The following is a 24,307-nucleotide window of genomic DNA, read 5'->3' as shown; positions in this document are numbered from 1 at the left end:
ATCAAAACACCTTCACGGCTCAAAGGATGTGTTCAGTTTCAGCAGGCTATCAGTTCCCTTTTACAGTTCATAATCCCTTGGCATCACGCTTAAGAAATATTACTCTTCCTTTGTCTATGTAACATTGCAGTGGTAGTTTTGTTTTTTTCCTTCTTTATGCAGAGAACATACTTTTCATACCAGGAAGGGTGCATCTACACTAGATTTAATTTAGTTTGAAACCACTTTGATTGCCATGGATCAGTGCTATGAAATCATGGGATTGTAGTTTAGTGAAGCACCAACACTATTGCCAGAGAAGGCTAATGGCCTTGTATAACTACGACTCCCATGATTCCATAGCATTGAGCCACGACAGTCAAAGTGGTGCCAAACAGCATTAATTCCACAGTGGAGATGAACCCAAAGATAACAGAATTAGCAGAACATGCATCAATCAGAATGCATCAATCAGAATCAGAATGTGGATGAAATGGGGGCACAGTGGTCTACCATGCTGCTATAAATACATTTCTGCTATAAATGAGATTGGCAGCAAGCCCTTTGGAATATGCTTAAAAGAAGGCTTATCCATATGACCCATAATCCCAGTAAATACTATAGACTCTCAGTTAACCGGCATCCATGAGGATTGGTAGATGCTCGGGTGTTACTATTCAAATAGGCCTGACAAATACAAATATACTATACTACCATTCTATAAACCCTGCATTGGTGTGATATTAATATTGAAATATGGCAATTAAAAACAAAGACAAACTTAACAATGTAACACAGTTGTATTATAAAATTGGCTTTTTAAAATTTAAAGTATAATTCCCTTGTTTTTTTGTTTTTTTGCCTGTTGCTTGAGAGTTCTGGTTGTTTGAGTTCCAGTGAACTGATAGTCTACTGTATCTGGCTATTGTGTTCCTGGTGTGCACATTGAGGTTTTTCCAACCTATGCATCCAGTCATAAATACTCCAGGGCTTCATGTTCTGCTATTGCATGGATACTATAGTAGTCTAGACTGGATTTAATTTCCTCTGCATCCTCCCCTATGTAGCAGTATGGATGCCCAGAAGTAGAGTAGGAACAAAGATAATGGATCCTAATGTAGGAAGTTATCCTGGCTGATACTGGGACCTCTTTCTTTTTAAAGCGCTCTTGTGTTGGGTCTCCGAAGCATCATCTGCTCCTGGAAATTAATGGGAATCTACTAAGCTCTCCACATATGCTGCGGTTAAAGACAAAGGACTTCTGCAAAAGTAAAAAACTACAAAAGTGAAATTGCTATTTTTTGCTATACTCTCTCTAGAAATATGAAGTTTCTCCAGTATGATTTTATAGCCAATTTCTGCTGGATTGTACTGGAGAACTAGACATTCCTACTTAGAGATGTTTTCTATAGGAATCTTCAGGTCCTTCAGCATGACTCTATGATCAATTTCCAGCAGATGTTGGAAACAACTTGAAGGCACAAAACAGCAACAACGCACGGATGGGGGTGTACCACAAACCTTGTAAGAGCCACAATCTAATATGCACTTTCAATAGTAAAATACATACATATTTCTGGTGAAAATGCCTTTTTGTTGTGGCAAAAATATATCAGAATATAAAATAACTGTTATTATGTGTACTTTCCAGATGAGCAATCTGCCATAGTCAGTAACCACAAGGGAGCACTATTTCCCTTGATATTACACATTCTTGATGTTTATCCCCCAACTTCAGAAACAAGGGCAGATCTGATATAAGTCTGCAAACTTTCTTATGCTCCTGGTTACTTTTGAACAGCAGAAGAAACAAAGGCAGCCCTTGCCCTTTGGATTTGGGGAGAGGAAGCCCTTGGCTAATTTTCATCTTTTTTTCAAAGCTGACAGGAGATCCTGGTTCTGGAGGAGGAGCTCTGGCAACACTTGGCAGATGCCTGTAAACCCTTTTAAAAAATTACCCATCCTTTGGCAGGCAGGTAATATCAAAGGGCACTATGGATTACAATACCTGAGGAGTGTTTACAGCCTGGAAGATTATTTATGTTTGGTTTTATCTCTATAGTCACACATCCAAGCTAGGAGAAAAGAAACACAGGAACCCTCTCATTATCTTTTTGAAATATGAAGATCAGAGAGAAACCTAGGTTTAACGTGCGGAGTGATGGTCCTAGCAGAATGCTTATAAATTAAAAGGCATCCTGCCTCTGTAATAACAGATCCGGGAGCGGAGCTGGCATTTAGACAGAATGGAACACTGGAATCGTCATTTCTGATACCTACAGCTCGGATGATCACAAAATTTAAGAATATTATATGAAGTGGAGCATCTGGTCCATCTGCTTTTTCCATTGATGGATTGAAGAGCAATAGAAGTGATTGATGCACTGCTTCAGAATGGGAAGCAATAAAGATGATGCCCTATTGAATAGAATCGCATTTCCAGGACCAGCATCCCATGTCACCGGTCCTCATGGCCTACCGCTCCAAGAACCATTTGGCGTTCCTTTCCACTTTGAACCTCCATATTGGGACCACCAAGCCTATCACGGATATTCAGGACGGTTTTCCTACCTGCCCTTCTCTGGCTACGTAGGGGTCTATGACTACTCCTTTGAGCCGGCCTTCATTCGGAAGAGGAACGAGAGGGAGAGGCAGCGGGTCCGTTGTGTGAACGAGGGCTACGCGCGTCTCAGAGACCATCTCCCCAAGGAGCTTGAGGATAAGCGCCTCAGCAAAGTGGAGACCTTGCGGGCTGCCATCACTTACATCAAGCACCTCCAGAGTTTGCTGGACTACCATCCTTTAGAGACAAACACAAAACCTGCTATTCTGGCTGCAACTGAGGCAACAAAGGCACCTGGTCTGAGTTTAAGAAGGGAATGCAACAGTGATGGGGAATCTAAGACTTCATTAGCTTCATCCCCTTACAGTGAGTTTGAAGAAGTATGCAGTTAGGAAACTTCAGGAACCCCTTCGAAAGCCTACAAATTCAAGACCGTCTCTCTCTTTCTTAGTATCTCAAAGAACTACATTGTTTCTGCACTGGCACAGCTTTTCTTGCAAGGACTAATTCAGTCTCCAGCAAAAGGAAAAGAAAGGTATCTCAATTGTACCATCTGTTTCATTCTGGGCCAAACTTCAGATGCTTATGTAAGGAGATAACAACATTGCTCCTAACATTTTTTTATTTATGATCTTATTCTGTATGTATGTGTCTTGGGTTGATTATTATGACAGCTGAAATAGTTTTAAAAAATATATAACATGGTCATTAAATGTTGCAATTTTTAATTTGTTTGTTTGGTTTATTCAGAAGAGGACAATAAAATCAGATGAGCTGGTTCCTCATTTCTTCAATTTCGTATCAGGATATCAATATATGTTTACTTCACTAGGCAAAGCATTCTGTAATTCTTTTTAAAAGATCCACAAAATGTTATCCTTATGTACGAGCTGATATATTGCTCAGGGTGCAGATAAAATTAGTTGTGTTTATACATCACATATATCAATTGAATTTAAATAATAACTATCTTAATTTCAATGAGAGATTTATTTAATTGTGATAAATGTTTAGGTTCATCAAAGTATGATTGAATCAGGTACACTTTCTTCATTTGGAGTATTAGCATCTAAAATGTTATCAGATGTAGAGGAATTTAGTCCCCCCCCCCCCTCAAAATACAGTGAAATTGAATGAGATGACACCTTAACGAGTGGTCAAAATCCATTAAAAAGCAACAGAATCCTCATTATGCTGCTTTTGGAATCAGCTGCTGTTTGTGTACTTTGAATTTAGTCATTAATTTCATTTTGGTTATTTGTATTCCTTTCCCTTGTTGGTGTCCTTCAGATAACAGACTACAGCTCCCATTACTCCAGTCAGAAGTAGTCCTTTGTTATCTCATTGACCTGGTGAGTGATGTCTAAAATGTATACCAGTAGCCTTATCCAAAATAGTTAATGGTGAGGAACATTGAGAAATGTAGTTAGAAACATTTGGCTGCATGATTTGTATTTATACGTATTGCCAAAGTCCAAACAAACAAATAACTTGCAAATGTCTGTCTTAATATTTGGCAAAAGTAGTGGTGTTCCATGAAGTACAAAGTGAATAAAAGCATATGCATATCTTGCTTAATATGGTTTTGGTATTCACCCTACCACTTTTCATGTGTTACGCTTATGTAACACAGGAGCATTGCTGGCCCTACTTCCCTTGTTCGGATGGCACATCCTTGCTGAGTGATTTCAGCTACTACAAGTTCAGAAGCCAAGCGTGTCTTGCTTTCCAGAAGGCCAAATCAGACACAGATGGGGCAGAAGACAAAACCAGAAGTTTATTCTCAGTGGCCATAGAGGACGTCAGCGGAGAAAGCACTCCAAAATATGGACATACTGTAATCGTCAATACAGAGCATTTTTATTTCATCTGACAGCTATTCAAGAAAGCCACACCGGCTCCTGATTGGTTGAAAAATAGTCTGACTAGGATCCATGTTCTGAGTAGCTCAGAACTCAGTTGGACATCTTCACTGATTGGCTCTTCATATGGCAGGAAATTCAATAAACTGTCATTGGGTCTCTTGAAGTGTCAGTCCGTTTAATGATCTGTCTTTGAGAGGGATGTGATCCCTAAGGCATGTGGTGTGGTAATATGTAATGAGTTGGCTCTGATTAGCACAATAGATTTAGTCCAGTGTACACAATGGATATTTGGGGATGATGTCCCTCTCAATACGTAAAGCTGGCTTGAGGCATGAGTGCCGGATCTTTCCCACAGATGGACCCGATCTTATCAATGGAAGCAGGAAACGGACCCAGGAAGCTCTGATGTACATCCATTGAGTAATTTTCCCCCATCTCCCAATCCAAACACAGTTCACTAGGTTTTGCATAGATGTGGTTTCTATTTCATATAATTTTATATAATTAATAATCTGCGGGTTCAATTTCTCAATATCTCCCTGAGTAAGATGCACCATGCATGTGCACTTCAAGTTGCCTGTTGACCTATGGCAACCCAATCCTTTTTATAGGGTTTTCTTAGGAGAGGAATACTCAAAGGTGGTTTTCCAGTTCCTGAAATACAGTCTACATGACCTACAGTATTAATGATCGCCCATCCAAGTACTAAATTGGGCTGACCCTGATTTAGTTTGTAAGATCAGGCAAAATCTGGCACCTTTGGAGTGTTTGGTTCTATGAAAAGGACTCTTAAACCTGAGCGAGTGCTCAGCACAACTTTTTGGGGGATTAGTAACAAGACAATAGGACAGTCATCCTTCATTCAACACACAAATCCCTTGTACATTAGTAAGACATGAATAAGGTTTGTATCACACAAACAGTCACATTAATGAGCGGCATATGTTCCTCCTGTTCCAAAAGAAGATTCTAATGCACATTTGTGATTTTATGCACCAAATTATTCTTCATAAACAAGAGTGTACGTTGCACATGGCAATACATAGCAAGAACCAGTCTCTGCAGTTCAAAACAGAGCTGTAACTGTACATGTATGACTAATAAATACCTATGTGCAAAAATGTAACGAGGAGCTGTGAAATGAAATTGGTAGTGAAATGCCATAAAGATGAAACACTTTAAAGAAGTATAATTATAATAGTTATTATGAGCCATAAAAGAGTCACTGGCAAAAGCAAACTGCTTAACATAATGCTTATGGAAGTTCTAGAGCATGGAAATAGGAGATAATACTAGTAACACCCCTTTTGAGACTGAAATCAGTCACATGAAGTAAAGGACTTGGCTCTACTAATGGTCAAAGCAAAATAGTTCTGTGAGCAATAAAACAACACTTAAGATGCAAGATGCTTCTCCCTATTTGTTTGCAGAACATGATTTTTTTTAAAAAATATATGGGTAGACGGCAATGTGTTTATATTTTCTGTCCTTTTTCAAAACTAGGGGAAAGATGGAGAGAGTTCCTATATGTATGCATATACAGTAGAGTCTCACTTATCCAACATTCACTTATCAAACGTTCTGGATTATCCAACACATTTTTGTAGTCAATGTTTCCAATACATCGTGATATTTTGGTGCTAAATTCATAAATACAGTAATTACTACATAGCATTACTGTGTTTTGAACTACTTTTTCTGTCTAATTTGTTGTATAACATGATGTTTTGGGGCTTAATTTGTAAAATCATAACCTAATTTGATGTTTAATAGACTTTTCCTTGATCCCTACTTATTATCCAACATATTCGCTTATCCAACGTTCTGCTGGCCCGTTCATGTTGGATAAGTGAGACTCTACTGTATATTTACTGTATATTTAAGGAGCCCCGGTGGCAAAGTGTATTAAAGCACTGTGCTGGAGACCGAAAGGTCCGAGGTTCAAACCCCGGGAGCGGTGTGAGCGGCCGCTGTTAGCTCCAGCTCCTGCCAATCTAGCAGTTTGAAAACATGCCAATGTGAGTAGATCAATAGGTACTGCTCCGGTGGGAAGGTAACGGAGCTCCATGCAGTCATGTCGGCCACATGACCTTGGAGGTGTCTACGGACAACGCCGGCTCTTCGGCTTAGAAATGGAGATGAGCACCAACCCCCAGAGTCAGACATGACTGGACTTAACGTCAGGAGAAACCTTTAACTTTTACCTTTACTGTATATTTATATTTGCAGTCTGCAAAAAAAAAAACCCAGTACAAATATTGATCATAATGTGGAAAGGGAAATACCTACATTCAAAAGTTTGTGCATAGTGAAACTAATGGCCTAACAGACAGAGGGAAGTAGAAAATGGTTGTAGTTTAAAGTGATGCAGGAAAAGAGAAGGTATAGAAAAGCATACCAACAGGAAGTCACCGTAATTCAACCTAGCCACTAGCAAGCATAGGCAGGCAAAGCTTGCAAACTCTAACAATTTGTTCTAGGATCTGAAGCTTTCAGGTTCTTATGTGTCTCTACAGATTCATGGGCTATGAATAAAATCCATTAAGACGTGAATTGATCTCATTAAAACCAGTGAGACGACTTTATTGTGGTTGAATCACATTCCATTCTTGTTGACATGAATTTGTGACAATCAGCTTTTGCTTTGTGTTTGTGATCTAGACTGCTTTGCACTTCAAATATCAGCATAACACAAAAACCATCAGATCTCTGTAGCAAAAGATATTTTAAATACCGGAACCAGGGTGGAAAAAATATTTTAGGGACTACAATGCTCAGAATTTTTGAGGTAATGTCAATATTAAATGAGCAATTCTGGAAGCTGTCGTATAAAAATGTATTTCCATATTCTGCCAAATACAGATCATCCAACCCTTAACTGCAGCCAAATCAGCAAATGGTTTAAAGTAATAGCGGATCCTAATTTTTTGTCTAAGCTGACTTTTGACTCAAGAAAGGCTACATTCAAAACAGAAAGCATATAGTTGTCGAAGGCTTTCATGGCCGAAATCACTAGGTTGCTGTGAGTTTTCCGTGCTGTATTGTCATGTTCCAGAAGCATTCTCTTAGGCATCCTCAGAGGTTGTGAGGTACATACCTTACAACCTCTGAGGATGCCTGCCATAGATGTGGGCGAAACGTCAGGAGAGAATGCTTCTGGAACATAGCCATACAGCCTGGAAAACTCACAGCAACGCAGAAAGCATATCATTACCAAACTTTGAAAGCAGACAGAGATCTAACTTGTCACTCTTAGAATTAATGTTTTAATAAAAACATAGGTCATATGAAACAATTAGTAGATTTTAAAAAGACTCCACGGATGTTCTCAGACATACACTCAACTGTTTTATCCTTTTCTGTGCACTTTAATCTCACCATCAAACATGGCAAAAGAAAAATTCCCATTGAAATTGCAACCCTACAAGGGCTTAGATACTATCACTATTTTAAGAAGAAAAATCCTAGCCATGAGATTGTTTTGAAGCTCCTAATGGCTTTTTTAGTTGATTTGCCCACTTTTCATCCCAGTAATAGCTAGACTAAGTTCCTTTCAAGTTACATTAGTTAGTGTCAATAAATGGCCAAGGAAAAACAGCAGGAGCCATAATAAAGTACACAAAAGTAATCAGTCATTTGATATCTCTTTAGAACTGAGGAGTGGGGACTGTAAGCTTCAAAAGGAAATTCTTCTGCAATTGCAAGGAACATCTGTCATTGGGAAGCCACAAGAAGGTTTGAAGCATATTAATGTGCGGCTAACCAGGAATTTAATGAGAGCAGTGTGTACTCCAGAAAGTGTCTGCCAGATGTGTTTATTTAAATGAAATCTATTAAACAATCAACAGTAAGACAAAACATTACAGATAAGAAGAAAATATATAGTTAAAACATATACCTACATACTGGCAAGCAAAGAACAGCCCAGACTCCCCAATGTGCATAACAGAAAGCACACTTTTTATTGCCATGCTTTGCAACAGAGGTGAACAAAGTAAGCCTGTATTTGTAGCCCCTATTCCCCCCCCCCCCCCCCCCAAATCTCCTGTACTGCCTTTTTTCAGGCCAAATAAAAGGAAACAACCTTTGAAGAGATTGCAGTAGTTTCTAGTCCTGTTTAACATCAAAAGGTAACCTTCTCCCATCAGAAGCAGACTTTCAGTTCCTTTGTTTTGTTTTTTTGTCTTGCATTTTGGACAGCCCATACCGGGGGTCTCTGAGGTATCTGTTGCAGTGTCTCACCCTAGCTCTAAAGAGTGGTTTGTTCATAGGATACAGGTTTGCCAGAGTGAAACAGGAGAGGCTTCTGTACCTTTGATGGTTGTGCAGAACAGAGAATTATAGGATATGTTGTTTTTCCCACAACCAGGGAACATGTAACACCTACTGAAATTCCCTCTACACAACCCGTTAATGTCCAAGAGCCCTGTCTAGTTTTCACTCTGGTAATCCAACTACTTCATCACATGACTGCTGGAATCGCGACCCTCATTGGGAGGCATGGGGAACCCACCACCCCACAACCCGCATCACCCGGCTCCTGAGGAAGCTGATCCCATTGGGCCCGGGCTGTGGCGCAGGCTGGAGAGCAAGCCAGTTGCAACCATCTGCAGTGAATCACTCTGACCGGGAGGTCATGAGTTCGAGGCCCGCTCGGAGCCTATGTTTGTCTTGTCTTTGTTCTGTGTTAAAAGGCTTTGAACGTTTGTCTATATGTGTAATGTGATCTGCCCTGAGTCCCCTTCAGGGTGAGAGGGGCGGAATATAAATGCTGTACATAAATAAATAAATAAATAAGTGTCGACTTCATAGCTTCCCCCCTTTGCTTCCTATTATTTATTTATTTATTTATTTGCAGTATTTATATTCCGCCCTTCTCACCCTGAAGGGGACTCAGGGCGGACCACATTATATACATATAGGGCAAACATTAAATGCCCATATACACATAGAACCGAGACCGAGACAGATGCAGAAGCAATTTAACCTTCTCCTGAGGGGATGTTCGATTCTGGCCACAGTGGGGAGCAGCTGCTTCATCATCCACTGTGATGGCACTTCCTCATTCCAATGTCGTAAATTAGTTAAATTTGCCTCCCCACTTTATAAGTGGTACCTTATTTCCTACTTGATAGATGCAACTATCTTTCGGGTTGCTAGGTCGGCAACGAGCAGGGACTATTTTTTATTTTTAATTGACGGGTGCTCACCCCGCCACGGGCTGGCCTCAAACTCATGACCTCATGGTCAGAGTGATTTATTGCAGCAGGCTGCTCACCAGCCTGCGCCACAGCCCGGCCCCCATGTTGCCACAGTGGTGGCATGAGCCAGTTCCGCTCTAGAATATTCAAGGAGCTCCGCTGGAAGCTCATCTGCATCATTTGATGCGAGCCGGAGGACTCTGTGGATGACTTAGGGCTTAACCAGCATATTCTGCTGGTTTGAGCCCTGTATGATGAGGACATCTTACTTGCTTTCCAGCCATCCAGATAAACTCCATCAAGTAAGTCATGGACCTGAGTCTGCAAGAACATGGCTGGTAAGGATAAGGAGACTTGGAGGTCTCTCATTCATTAAGTCCCCATAAGTGAACCTAACTTGGTGACAGTTAAGGACAAAGAGGAATTTCCTATTCTGCTCTACTCTAGAGGAGTGACAAGATACCAGCACAGAACATTCAACATAAAAGCATGTGATTAATAGAAATAATAAAGCTGGAAGAGACAACATGAATTGGATGGCCTGTGTGGTCCCTTCCCAACCCAGCTTTGAATGCAATTTCCTGCTTCTTGGCAGGGAATTGGACTGGATGGCCCATGAGGCCTCTTCCAACTCTATGATTCTATGACACTATGATCAACAGATCAACATTAGCCTTCTTGCTCCCTTTGTGTTGATTAAGGCCCCATCTACACTATGTCTATCCTATGCTATCATTTGATCACTATAGAAGATGCATTATTTTAGACATATTTTTACTACAATACAGATGAGGAAAATCTATCCCCCCCCCCTCCTCCTCTTCCCTTGTCTCCACTGGTTTCTCCATGGGAGTGATTCATTCCTCCATGAAGGACTTGGCAATTCCTTTAAGATCTGAATCTCATCCAAGTGATAATTACATCCATTGGAAAGTTCCATGAACTGACACGCTGCCTCCAGCTATTCAGCTAATGTTCTTCCTGCGGACCATATGCTTTACAAACATGACTGTTTTCTCTTTGTCTTCTTTGACTTGGACAAGCACAAGTGTTACGTTGCCTGTTCCCAACAGCCCTGCTCAGATCTTGGGAACTGAGGGCTATATCTTTCTTGACTGTGTCTATCCACCAGTAAAGTCATCTTCTTTCCCTACTCCCTTTGCTCTTATTAGATATTACTGTCTTTTCAAATGAGTCATGTCTTCTCATGATATATCCAAAGAACAGCAGTCTCCATTTATCCATCTTGGCTTCTAGGAAGACTTCGGGTTGATTTGCTATTGCATCCATTTGATGTTTCTGCTGCTGCTGCTCAGTCGTTTAGTCGTCTCCGACTCTTCGTGACCTCATGGACCAGTCCACACCAGAGCTCCCTGCCGGCTGTCACCGCCCCCAGTTCCTTCAAGGTCAAGCCAGTCACTTCAAGGATACCATCCATCCATCTTGCCTTTGGTTGGCCTCTCTTCCTTTTTCCTTCCATTTTCCCCAGCATCGTGATCTTTTCCAAGCTTTCCTGTCTCCTCATGATGTGGCCAAAATACTTCAGCTTTGCCTCTAATATCCTTCCCTCCAGTGAGCAGCCGGGCACTATTTCCTGGTGTTTCAGTTACCAAAATAAACAACCTCAGATAGTATGTTCTGTAACAGGAAAAAGTACAGGAGAAAAACCTTGTGTGATGTGCTTCTCCAGTTCCAAGAGGACAAAGGGAAAACAGTCATGCTGGTAAAGCATATGGTCTGGAGGAAGAAGCGAAGTTGATTTCTTTCTAGAGTTCCTGGGGAATGCTTAGTGTGTTTCCAGACATGGTTTAAACCTGTGCCAAAGCGAGTTTAGAAAACCCACTTTGGTGTGGGTTTAAATTCACACGCCCTCCCCCAAGCCCTTAAAACCCAGCCCCCCTCCAAGCCCTTAAAAGAAGAAAATAATTTATTTAGCTGTCATTAAGATACTCCTGGAGTCCTTCTGGCGCATAGTAATGATGCACCAGGAGGTGGAAGGGGAGAGCGAAGAAGACTCTACACACCAGGCAGACTCCAGGAGTACCTTAATGGTGACCAGGTAAGTTATTTAAGGGCTTTTTTTGGGAGGTTTTGGGGAGGAAGTGGGTGCTCTGTTGGTTTTCAGGGCTCATGGAGCCTGAAAAACTGAGAGGGCTTTGTGGATTGGGCCTTGATTGTGTGATGTGGTCCCAGGGCCCAATCCACTCTGGGCTCACACCTGGTAAGACTTGGATCTTACCAAACAACCAGGTCTTGCCAGGTATCTATCTCGGGACAAAGCAGAATTTACCTGCTTTGTCCTGAATTAATTCACTTATATCAGAGGCATCATTTGGACACCTCGATAAAAGCCCCACATTTTGGGGCCTGTCTGGAAGCATCCTGAGATCTCCAGGTACAAATATTGCAATAACATTCACAACACCTGGGGACCACTCACGCTATGGTTATAGCATTGTTATTTCAACTGTGGAATCCTGTTGTTTGTATAGTGGGCTCTTCGTATCTGCTGGTATTTGGTTCCAGAACCCTCTGTGGATACCAAAATCAGTAAATCAAGTCCCATTTTTTTTACAATATAGTAAAATGGTATCCCTAATATGAAATGGCAAAATCAAGTTTTGCCTTTTGTACCTTTTCCCCATTTTTCTCCCAAGCTGATGATTGAATCCATGGAAAATGAAGGCCAGATGTAGTTTTGTGGGCCACCAGGGTATTCTAGTTTAAAATGCTCAATGTCCTTCCCTAAACAATCTGAATGTGAGCCTGAATCCTACAGCCATTAGAAACAATTCCAATAGTTGTCCCATAAACACACCCAGGTATATATATTTGTGCCTGTTAAATCCAGACAGTAAACAGTAACAGATCATTTACTCACAAATGAAAGAAAACTCTACTTATTGCTTGGACCTTTTTTTTTTGAGAAGATCAAGATGAAAAGAAAACTCACTTCAAGAAAACTCACTTCAAAAAGGGAAATTTCCATTTGATGTACTGAGAATTCAAAGCAAAGATGAGGATACCTTTCAGCAATGGGTCATGCTTCTCAGCACCTCATATCATTTTCTTCTGACAAGATTTTTCTGGTTTTGGGATAAACAAACCATACTTAATTGGTATTATGCATGATTATCAGTGTCAATTGTAGAAATCACTAAAGACTAGACTATGAGAGTTTTAAAACAAAGTGAGCTTTGTTTAAAGAAGAAATCTAAATAAGGATGAATATTCTTTATTTCTTCTAGGGTGTGGTGATGCAGTATATGTCATTCCATATGGTTTACTATCATGTGTTTCACATAGGTTTGGCCTTCAAAATTGTTCAGAAACTGCTATGGGGCAGAATACTGTGGCCGGACTGCTCTGTATCATTATTTAACTTGGATTCAAAAGGCACACGTAAAAGTGAAGCACAGTATATGAATCTGCACAAAGATTAAGACAAACTGCCTATCTTAAGAGGAAACTCACAGCAAGGTGCCCAAGTTTTTCTATAGTGACTTTGCAATTATGGTACATCTGCTTTAACGTCCTAAGGACAACTCTATATTTAGGTTGCACCCTTTTCTTTGGGCGTGATTCCATGTCATACTATGCTGTTCTCTGTGTCTCACTAGTATCTTCTGTTGGAAAGTTTGATTTGCTCAGGCTCAGAAAGCCTCTGTGGAGAAAGTCCTAAAAACTGCCAGTTTTTAAAATCCAACATATATGACAACATATATGGGGATTGGCTTCATGCCACCCATGTCCTTGGGTGGCATGATAGCAAAATACTTGAGATCTGACTTGTATAAAAATCAGATCTCAAGTATCTTCCAGGAATAGAGGTTGTAATTTCTCCATAATGATTGCTGTACTATATGTTGATTAGGAAATCATCAACTCAGGGTGTATCTATACTATAGAATTAATGCAGTTTGACACCACTTTAACTGCCTTGGCTTAATGCTATGGGATTGTGGCAGTTGTAGTTTTACGAGGTCTTTAGCATTCTCTGCCAAAGAGTGTTAGGGCATCACAAAACCCAATCTTTCAAATTCTGTCCAACATGTACCCAGAGTGTGTTGAGTCATTCCCATTCTTCACTAACTCAAGTCAGGGAGTATCTACACTGTAGAATTCATGCAGCTTGACACCATTTTAACTACCATGGCTCAATGCTATGGGATCCTAGGATTTGTAGGGTTTTTTTTTTTACTTCAGAGTGCTGAATACACACGGATCAGCAAAAGAACAAAAAATACAACATCCTTTTCCAAATCACTTCTTCCAGTTATATACAGTCTATGGAAGCTTAACAGATGCAATTGTTAAGCTGCTTTGAGTCTCCTTTAGGAAGATAAAGCAGGGCATAAATATAATAATAATAATAATAATAATAATAATAATAATAATAATAATAATAATAATAATACAGATTCAATGTGGGGAGTCTGTTTACTGGAAGCCAATAAATGTGGCTTTTGTCAAAAGACTAATTTTTCATAATACTTCACTGTTATAACAATGTGCACAGCACAAGACAAGCCTTTCCCGTCTTGAAGTTCACTGTGCCAAATTTCATGTTTTTATACATTATTTAAGCTGTTATCTTAACTACCAGGGCCATCCTTTTCTCTAAACAAGTACAGAAATCATTTGTTCCTGTAAAGTATTTCCTGATGGTATTTGCTGTTATTGTTGCGACTCTAAATATTATCAGATAGTTCCAATGTCTGCTTGAAGCATGATGATTAAAGTCCTTTTTAAAAAACCAAAGGGAAAAGCCCGTGTGCTTCTTGATAAAGATCTAGCCTATTTCTTGTCTTATAACCATTCATGAGAGCACCATGGAGGGATGTGTTTTCAAAACACATATGCTTTGGTTTTAACTTCACTTCATTTGACATCTTCTGAAACCAGAAAACAATGGGAAATTATTCTAATCCAGTTCATGCCATAATAGGATCAGTGTTATTTTTGCTCTGATCTTTGATCCAGGGCTTTTAAATGTCCTATTTTCTTGCTTCTTTGACATATGCCCATTTACCTGACTCCCAGATTTCACAGTGGCACTGATCTACCGTTGATTATTGTCTCCCACTGTTACACATTTACTTCTGTTGCTACAAGAATGAAATCAGAGATGGGAAAAGACGTTTACACTAAGCAACTTTTTAAAAATGTTAATTACATGTATGGCAGAAGGGGGATGTTTATAACACTTAAGTTAATGCTAAGTTGGTTTTTGATTTTACACCACAGTAGCACAGTAAAAAATTGTGGGAGAATAAAGGTGGAAATCCATCCATGGTTTTACTCTCCTCCATTCCCCTTCTCTTCTTTAAGTCTAAGGTTGGATCTACACTGCCATGTAGTGCAGTTTCAGAATGCAGATTACCAGCATTGAACTAGATCATGTGAGTCTACAATGCTATATAATGCAGTTGAACTCAGTTAAATTGCATTATATGGCAGTGTAGTTGGGTCCTTAGATACAGTAGAGTCTCACTTATCCAACACTCACTTATCCAACATTCTGGATTATCCAACGCATTTTTGTAGTCAGTGTTGTCAATACATGGTGATATTTTGGTGCTAAATTCATAAATACAGTAATTACTACATAGCATTACTACGTTTTGAACTACTTTTTCTGTAAAATTTGTTGTATAACATAATGTTTTGGTGCTTAAATTGTAAAATCATAACCTTTTTTGATGTTTAATAGGCTTTTCCTTAATCTCTCCTTATTATCCAACATATTCGCTTATCCAATGTTCTGCTTGCCAGTTTACTTTGGATAAGCAAGACTCTACTGTATAAGGAAAGAGGGGCATTAATTTGTGATAATCTGGTTTTGCACCTACCTCCACTGAAAAGGAATGAGCAAGCTTAAAAATACACAGGAAGAATACAGGGATAAACAAGGTCCTTGGGTGGCATGATAGCAACATAACAGGTAGGAGCAAGAATGGGGTGGATCAGTATAAGGATTTAAGAGGGAGATTTCTCAGCTGTGACATCTTTGTTGTGTAAGGTCTTCCCCTATGGACCCCATTTTGGCACTCCATTCTGGCACTAAGAAAAGACATGACTTTTATTAAAGCTTCTGGGCTTGACTGGTTTATTCTGAAATGTACATGTGTACCATTCTAAACCTTTTCCACCTTTTAAACACGTTTTAACATGCTACATTGTTTAATATGTTGGAATAATTTTTATTGTTTTAAATTTCAAATGGCTTAAATTTATTTTACTTGTATGCTGTTCAAAGGTCCAATAACACAAGGCATGATATATGTTAACTAAATAAAAATAAATCACAGCCAAGCATTCAAACCGAACAATGGCTAGGTAACTGCTAACCAATAAATTTCAACCTGAAACTCCTCTACCGACCCATTCAGCCTGGGCCTGGTTTGCTAGCTAGGAAGACCCCTTGAGCATTTTGCCCTCCTTTTTTGGAGATGAACTTCTGATTTTGTGGTGATGCTCAAAGGGTCATTTAGCTAGCAAAGCTGGCAAAACTGAATGGTCTGTGGATTGATGGATTACAAGGCGGCTGAGCAATCTCTCTTTTCCTGTGTCTAAAAGGGGTTCTTCTTAGGATGAAAAGAGTTTTGCCCGACAGTTATTATGGTCTCTTGAGTTTTAAGGCAAACATAAAACATCGCTCCTGCACACTATAAACTGTAAGCAACCGTTTGGGTGCTTACCATAATCCTTTATAATGATTAGTGGCAGATTGCAAAATGGCAATTATAACATTCAAAATTATCACTGTTATGTTCCACACAAGGAAGAGTGAAGGACATTGTTTGTGGGTGGCAAAACATGTGATAAAAATATATATGCAACTTATATTTGTCTTTTACAGGGGGGTGGCAGTGGAAATCAGTGTTGTTTCTTTGCATGTAAACCAGCACATTTCACAGGACATTGCATGGGCCACAGAAATGTTTCATCCAACATTGCTATCTGGGATTTCCTGAAGTTATATGAGAAAAAGAGATGGGGAGATAGGTGGATCTTTGCTTTAGAAAAGGGGGAAAGAAGCAGATGGCTAGACATTTCTAGCATGGGAGTAAATAGGCAGGTGCTTCCTTCCTAAGGATAACCTGGTCTCATTTTTATACTTCAGCCTAGAAAGTTTTATCTTGGCATAGAAAGATGTTCAGTAGAGGGAATGCTCAAGAGACACTGCTTCCTACTTCCTATGTCCAAGCAAAGCAGGGTTGGCACGTTTGTGGCCATGATGTTCCTTGAAATTAAAGACATACAAAATTGCCCATATTACTTCCGTTTAGCTATCAAGCAATCATCCAGCTATTGCTGGACTCTTCCCAGCATTCCTCACTATTGAATATGCTGACTGGGGCTACTGGGATTCACAGTCCAACTGCACTTGGATGATTGCATAATTCTTTCACTTGAGTAGCCATTAAGACTTATCTTTGCCACACTGAAACTGTGCCTTGACCAGTCAAGTTTTACACAGGTTTTAAACTTACCCAAACAATGGTAGCAACTTTAGGCCCAGACAATTATCTGCTACTGGAAAAATGACAAAAATTCAAGTTCCAATGACAACCTCGGTTTCTACTCGGCAACAGAAACTTTCTGCCAGAGGAAGATTAACCACATGTTCACACATGTTGAGAAAGGCTATTTTGCTTTGAAGTGAGTAGGGAGCTAGTTAAGGATGTTTGTATTGTAAAAGAACAAAGGTATGGCACATTTGCCTTTGCCAAGGAAGGCTAAAAGAATGCATACCTCTCACTGACTAAGGAGCAAGACCACCAGCTAAGGGACAAGTGATCTTTCGGTATGGAAGAAAGTGGATAAGCACACAGTAGACACAACAGAATTATTTCCCTTCCAACTTTACACAATACAAACTTGACATTATCCATAGGAAAATTCTTCTTTAAGTCCAGGACTGAATATATGGTATACCAGGACCTCCTCATTAAGGCCAACAACAGAAGTTACAGCCATTAGGGCATTATATAGTATATAGAAACTCAGTTTCCTGTAAAGTTTGGTCATAAGTCTACAAGTTTAAATCTCCTTCCTCCCTTGCCTGACTTTTAGTTTGTTTCCAACTTTGATTTGTGGGTGCTGGGTTTCCTATTGGAATTCTGGAATCACAAGCATGATGTCTCCCCAACCCAAATTTACTTTATCTATGTATTAAAGAATTAAAGACCTGGATGTTCTATTGTGCTTTTGAATAGACAGAATTTTAGATAGCTGCTCCAAATGAGATCAATAATTTATCCTTGCACTTTATTAGTGCCTTAATCTGCTGCCATATGATCCTGCACTTTAGTTATCAACCTATCCTGTACTGCTGCACCTAGTCCACCCACCCATGAAGATAACAGAAGCTGTGTCTCGTTGCCGACAGATGTTATTACTTATTGCTACGTTTTTTATTGTTTTTATTGTGAATTGCTTTTTTATGTAAGTTTCATTTTAATTGTGTTGTTGGGCCTTGCCCATGTGAGCCCCCCCCCCCTCCCCCCAGTCCACTTGATGAGATGGTGGCAGGATATAAAAATAAAGTTGTTGTTGTTATTGTTGTTGTTATTAAACAAAACCTGGATGTAAGACCTACAAAGAATACCATGCTGTATCTTCTCATTCTACTAAAACCATCTAGGTTTAAAGTTCAACAAGTGACTTTTTTCTTTTTCCAGCAAACACTTTTGTTGGTGCTGTAAATCCTTAAGTCTTCATTTGTTTTTTTTTTGGTCATTGTTGTCATATTTTCTTTTTCACAACAGAGTATGTTAAAAAGATATTTTGATGCTTGAGAAAACGCTGTGGTTTCCCCAACATACTTTCTCCTTTGTTTTGCAGCAACCTTATTTTTGTTAACAATTTAATGCTATAGGTGCAGCCATTAGCAGGGCACTGCGTTGTAAAGACAGCACTGTACAAGGGTGTATTGTTAAGACAAGTATCTATGCATGTAAAGGGAGGCAGTTTTGGGAGAAAGACAAGATATAATTAATCACTATTGTGTACTCTGATGTGCGGAGAGAGAAGAAACTAGAAAGCATGCTCAAACCAGAGATGGTTTTGGTAAAAAAATGGCATACGGAAGGACCATCACATTGTAGTAAAGGCAACATGGACAAAGTATACTGCACAAGATAGCTGGTCTCCAAAGAAAGTTGTACAATTGTGTAGTTTGTTTCCAAAAGGTACCTAATTCCCCCCAAAATGAAAAATGAGTGATAGGTGGCAGCACATGGTTGACCAGGAGTAAAATATTATGTACAGATCAAAACTATCAACATGTATCAAAATTTTGGTATAGAGGTTGGCAAAAGAACACATATCCTCAGCACATTTTTTCAATTCCATTTCAGATAGTTTTCGTACTTATTGGAAACAAACTCCACAATTGAGAAAATACATTGAAAAACGCCTACTTCACCCACATTTAATTTTACCCAGGAACAAAACTGATTCACAATCATACATACAAAATCCACCTTTTAAGTATTTGTGATGCTATATTGGCTCAGTGTCAGCAACCACTAGCTAAGGGATAATGGAAGTTATAGTCCAGTACAGCTGGAGAGATCTTTAGAGAATTTCACCTAAGGCCCCATCCACACTGCCATATAACGCAGTTTCAGAATGCACTTTAACTGCATTGAACTGGATTATATTACACTGTCATATAGTGCAGTTCAATGCAGTCAAACCATTCTGCAACTGCATTATATGGTAATGTAGATGGGTTTTAAGACTCAATAAACAAAGGCTCACTGAGTGCTCATTTGAGTCTAAAATAGAACCCCCTCCAACAGCTATCAGAAGGGCAGGTTTCAGTTTTTTGCCTTCAAAATAGATAGGTATAGATATGAGAGAGAGAATATGATCAACAATCCAGACAGTGGTATTGTTATGATTGAGCCTCATGGCTCTGTTACTGACAGACGTGGGCGTAAGACTCCTCGAGAGTCAGATACTCTCGAGGAGCGAGAGAGAAAAAGACTGCGAGACATATTTGCAGCACCATCTGACGAGGAGTCTTTCGAAGGGTTTACGGAGAGAATGGAGGAGGGGCTGGTTAGCTCAGAGGAGGATGAGATGGATTGGACTCGGGTAAGGGAGGAAGTGGGTGCCACTGGCCATGATGGGACAGAAGATGAATGGGGACCTTCAGGATTAGACCCATGGTTTAGCTGGAGGGATGGGACGGGATCCACAGCTGGAGATGCTGTTGGGCGTAGTCAGAGGTGTTCCAGCTCTGACGAGGAAAGTGATGAGGAAACGCCCGGGTTAAGGAGGACAGCTGACAGTGATGAAGATTTGTAACTGGCATAAAATGGGGCTTGGGAGCAATTGCAAATTGCGTTGGGCAAGGTAATCTGGGCAAACGCTTGGGATCCGTGTGTGTGTGGGACGCTTCCCTGAAGACTTGTGTGCTTTCCTGTGCTGTGACGTAAGTTGATTGGAATCCAGGGTCAGACGGCGGGAGGGATTGTGTGGGCATTTGTTTGTGCAAACCTGTGCTTACTCTTATTAGCTTGACCTTCCGTCGTCTTCTTGACGGACGCCATCTCCTGCTTTGAGAACTCGGACTGAACTGACCACGGCTTGTCTTCCCCCCTTCTTGGACTTGGAAAAACTACAAACGTCTGCTTCTGGCTTTGATCTACGGAACGGAACTGGTCTACTCAACTGCTACAATCCTTGGCTGATTTACTCGTGTTGGAGATCCTGTCTGCTGTGTGTGTGGGGGAGCGACGCAAGTTACTCTAAGCACAGTGTTGGCAGCAGAGAGGAATCTGCTGCCAATTAGTTGCATTCTTTGTATCTTTTGTTCCTTGGCTTTCGTTTCGTTCATACCCAGGCTGAAGCAAGCAGTTTGTTTTTACCCGGATTAAACTCCGGTTTAATCCGGTTTATCTTTTGAACATTTACTTTTGCCCCTTTTTGCTCCTAAAGGCAAAAACTGCCTGGCCCTTGTGTTTTACGGGCATTTTTGAGTTCTGTAATCTAATAAACTCTGTTACTTTGAATCTTGTGGCGTTCTGTCCTTGACAGATTGCCCAACGCCCATAAAAAGTTTATTGCAGCAATAAACCCGTCAGGAAGACGATGGATGAGTTAAGGGCCAAAGTAGACCAATTGCAAACGGCTTTTACCGTTAGCCAAACAGCTCAGGCTGTGAAAGGACATGTTTTGACTCCTGAACGCTTTGACGGAACCAGGTGCAAGTTGCCAACCTTTTTGGCACAAGTGGAGCTTTATTTTTCTCAGCTCAGTGCTCATGCTTTTCCTACAGACACTAGCAAGGTGGCCTTTATTTTGAGTTTGTTGACCGGTCCCGCAGGACAATGGGCCACTAATTTAATTTTGGGAAATGACCCAGTCAAGGACAATTTGAATAATTTCAAAAAGTTGTTAACTGATACTTTTGGGGATCCTCTCCGCACGGAGAACGCTGGGTGGGCTCTGTATCGGTTGAAACAGGGAAAGGGGACTGTTTTGGATTACTTAAATAAGTTTAACCTGTATCGCCACCAGCTGGATTGGGGGGAAAATGCATTCATGCTTTTATTTACTGCCGGGTTAAGTGATATGCTCCAGGATGAATTAGCACGCTTGGAGCCGGCTGAAAGCTGGGACGCCTTAGTAGCTAAGGTGCTGCGTTTAGACGCAAGGTTCGAGGCTCGTAAACACTCAAAAGCAATGTGTGCGCCACCCATGCATGTAACCAGGGCACCTGTGGTGATGGGGGAAGAGCCCATGGAGCTTGGGGTCTTTAAAAAGCTGTCTACAGAGGAAAAGAGCCGTAGGAGGCAGCTGGGCTTGTGTTTGTACTGTGGGAATGCTGGGCATTTTGCCAAAAATTGTAATGTGAAACCTTCCCAGCTTTCGGGAAAAGGTCAGCCCTAGTGCGACGTGAGTCCAACGCACTAGGGCTCCTCAAGCAGTCAACTGAGGGGAGGAAGCATGTTTTCGTACCCATTACATTATCTGTTGGGGGAAGGGAACTTGTTTCTACTTTGGCACTGCTGGACTCAGGGGCTACGGTCTCCTATGTAGATATTGAGTTTGCTAAGAAGCATGGCATTCCTAGAGTGCGCAAGGCATGCGACGTGTGGGTGGAAGGAGCAGATGGGAGACTGCTGGAGACTGGGGTGGTTAACCATGAAACCTCAGCAGTAACGTGGGAGGTGCAGGGAGTAACGGGAACGTTTGTGTGGGATATTACGAGCTTGCCTAGATATGATGTGATCCTGGGGATGGATTGGCTAGCTGTAGTAAACCCACAAGTAGATTGGGCAACACGTAAAGTGATCTTAAAGAGGCAGGACTGTTGCACTCTAAATGTTACTCATTCTGATATGGAGGGAGTGCCTGCTGAGTATGGGGAGTTCTCTGATGTATTTTGTAAAAGAGAAGCGGACAAATTACCACCGCACAGGCCATATGATTGCGCCATCAAGTTAGCAGAAGGTGCGAAACTGCCAGCAGGGAGGCTGTATGCCTTGACTGTACCGGAAAGGCAAGCTTTGCGGGAGTTTCTAGATGAAAATTTAGCCAAGGGGTTTATTCACCCATCTAGTTCTCCAACTGCGGCACCAGTATTCTTTGTAGCCAAAAAGACTGGGGAACTTAGGCTGGTCTGTGACTATCGGATCCTAAACAAATACACCATTCGGGATAGGTACCCGCTCCCTTTAATCTCGGAACTGTTATCAAGGGTGCAAGGGGCTAAGGTCTTTACCAAGCTTGACCTGCGGGGGGCCTATAACTTAATCCGTATACGGGAAGGGGATGAATGGAAGACGGCATTTAACACGTGTTTCGGATGCCACGAGTTCCGAGTCATGCCTTTTGGGCTTTGTAATGCTCCTGCGGTATTCCAGAGGTTCATGAACGATGTGTTCAGGGACCTAATTGACCAATTTTTAGTGATTTATTTGGATGATATCTTGATTTTTTCTAAGGACGAGAAAGAACATCGTCAACATGTCAAGCAGGTTCTGCACCGACTGCGGGCTAATGGGCTTTTCGCCAAGGCTTCCAAGTGCGTCTTTCATGTGCCTGAAGTGGAGTTCCTAGGTCATGTAGTGTCAGGTAGGGAACTTAAAATGGACCCACATAAGGTTGACGCCGTCAACTCATGGCAGGAGCTGAAGTCTAAGAAGGATGTACAAAGGTTCTTGGGTTTCGCTAATTACTACCGGGAGTTTATTCCGAATTTTGCAAAGCTCACGGTACCTTTGACGCAGCTTCTGCGCAAGAAACAGCCATTTGTGTGGGGGCGGGAAGCTCACGAGGCGTTTCTACAACTAAAGTCTAGTTTTCAATCGGACAACATACTAACCCATCCTGATGTTGACAGACCGTTCGTGGTAGAAGCGGACGCTTCTAGCTACGCGTTGGGGGCTGTATTGTCTCAGAAGGATTCCTCAGGGACCTTGCGTCCCTGTGGATTTTACTCGCGGCAACTAACACCCTTCGAGCAGAACTATACCATATGGGAGAAGGAGTTGTTGGCGATTAAGGTGGCGTTTGAGGTGTGGCGGCACTGGCTTGAAGGGGCACGGCACCAGATCGTGGTCAGATCTGATCACAAGAACTTAGAGCACTTGCAAACAGCAAAGAAGTTAAACCAGCGTCAAATCCGCTGGGCTTTGTTTTTCTCCAGGTTTAACTTCAAGGTGCAGTTCGTGGAGGGGAAGGCAAACTTGCGGGCCGATGCTTTATCCCGCAAGCCGGAATTTAAGACCAATGAGCAGGTAGTATGTCAGACCATCTTGCCTACTGCCTCTCTGTGTGTTGTAGATAATGAGCTTGGGTTACATGACCAGATCCTTGAGGCTCAGAAGGATGATGTGTGGACTCAGGAGCAACTGATGCTGCTCTCTGCAGGTAACCGTACCATATTGCCATATCTCCAGGATCAAGACGGGGTATTGGTGCGTAGGGGGCAGGTTTACGTACCAGTGGGGACCCTCAGGTTGGAGGTGATTAGAGCCCACCATGACGAACCCATGGCTGGGCACTTTGGCAGGTTCAAGACCGTACAGCTTATCACCAGGAGCTACTGGTGGCCAAAGATGCGGCAAGACATTCTGCGCTTTTGTGACAGCTGCGCCGTTTGTCAGCAGAGTAAGACGCCTGTTGGGCGCCCTAGAGGGTTGTTATCGTCTTTACCTGTTCCGGAGAGGCCATGGCAAATCATTTCCATGGATTTTATTTCAGATTTGCCTAAGTCTGGGGGTTATACTTGTATTTGGGTGGTGGTGGATTTATTTAGTAAACTGGCTCATTTTATTCCTTGTTCAACCATTCCGGCGGCCCCTACGTTGGCCTTACTATTTACAAAGCACATCTATCGTTTGCACGGAGCACCCGAGGTGATTATTTCAGATAGGGCTCCGCAATTTGTGTCACGCTTTTGGAAACACTTCCATGAGTGTTTGGGGACTAAGTTAAACGTGTCTTCAGCTTTCCATCCGCAAACGGATGGACAGTCGGAACGGGTTAATGGGCTCTTAGAGCAGTATCTGCGTTGTTTTTGTTTAGATCAACCCACGGCTTGGGTAAAGTGGTTACCGGTGGCGGAATTTGCTTACAACAATGCGGTGCACACGTCTAGTCAGCATACGCCATTTGAGCTAACTTATGGTTTTCACCCACGGGGAGGTGTGGCGCCGTCGACCAATGTGGTC

General features: G+C 41.4%; 1 protein-coding gene across 1 annotated transcript; it reads left to right on the top strand.

Annotated features, from left to right (window-relative positions):
- The first annotated feature begins 1,399 nt into the window (after positions 1 to 1,399).
- ascl4 (achaete-scute family bHLH transcription factor 4) lies at positions 1,400 to 3,270 on the top strand. The gene has a single exon (XM_016993661.2). It carries the CDS (start codon positions 2,359 to 2,361, stop codon positions 2,932 to 2,934), a length of 576 nt encoding a protein of 191 aa, XP_016849150.2. The 5' UTR covers positions 1,400 to 2,358; the 3' UTR covers positions 2,935 to 3,270.
- Positions 3,271 to 24,307: the final 21,037 nt, after the last annotated feature.

Source organism: Anolis carolinensis, chromosome 5 (genome assembly GCF_035594765.1).
Source record: "Anolis carolinensis isolate JA03-04 chromosome 5, rAnoCar3.1.pri, whole genome shotgun sequence".
In the NCBI taxonomy this organism is placed as follows: Eukaryota; Metazoa; Chordata; class Lepidosauria; order Squamata; family Dactyloidae; genus Anolis; species Anolis carolinensis.
Note: the sequence above shows the minus strand (reverse complement) of the source record. Positions and strands in the feature narration are given on the sequence as shown.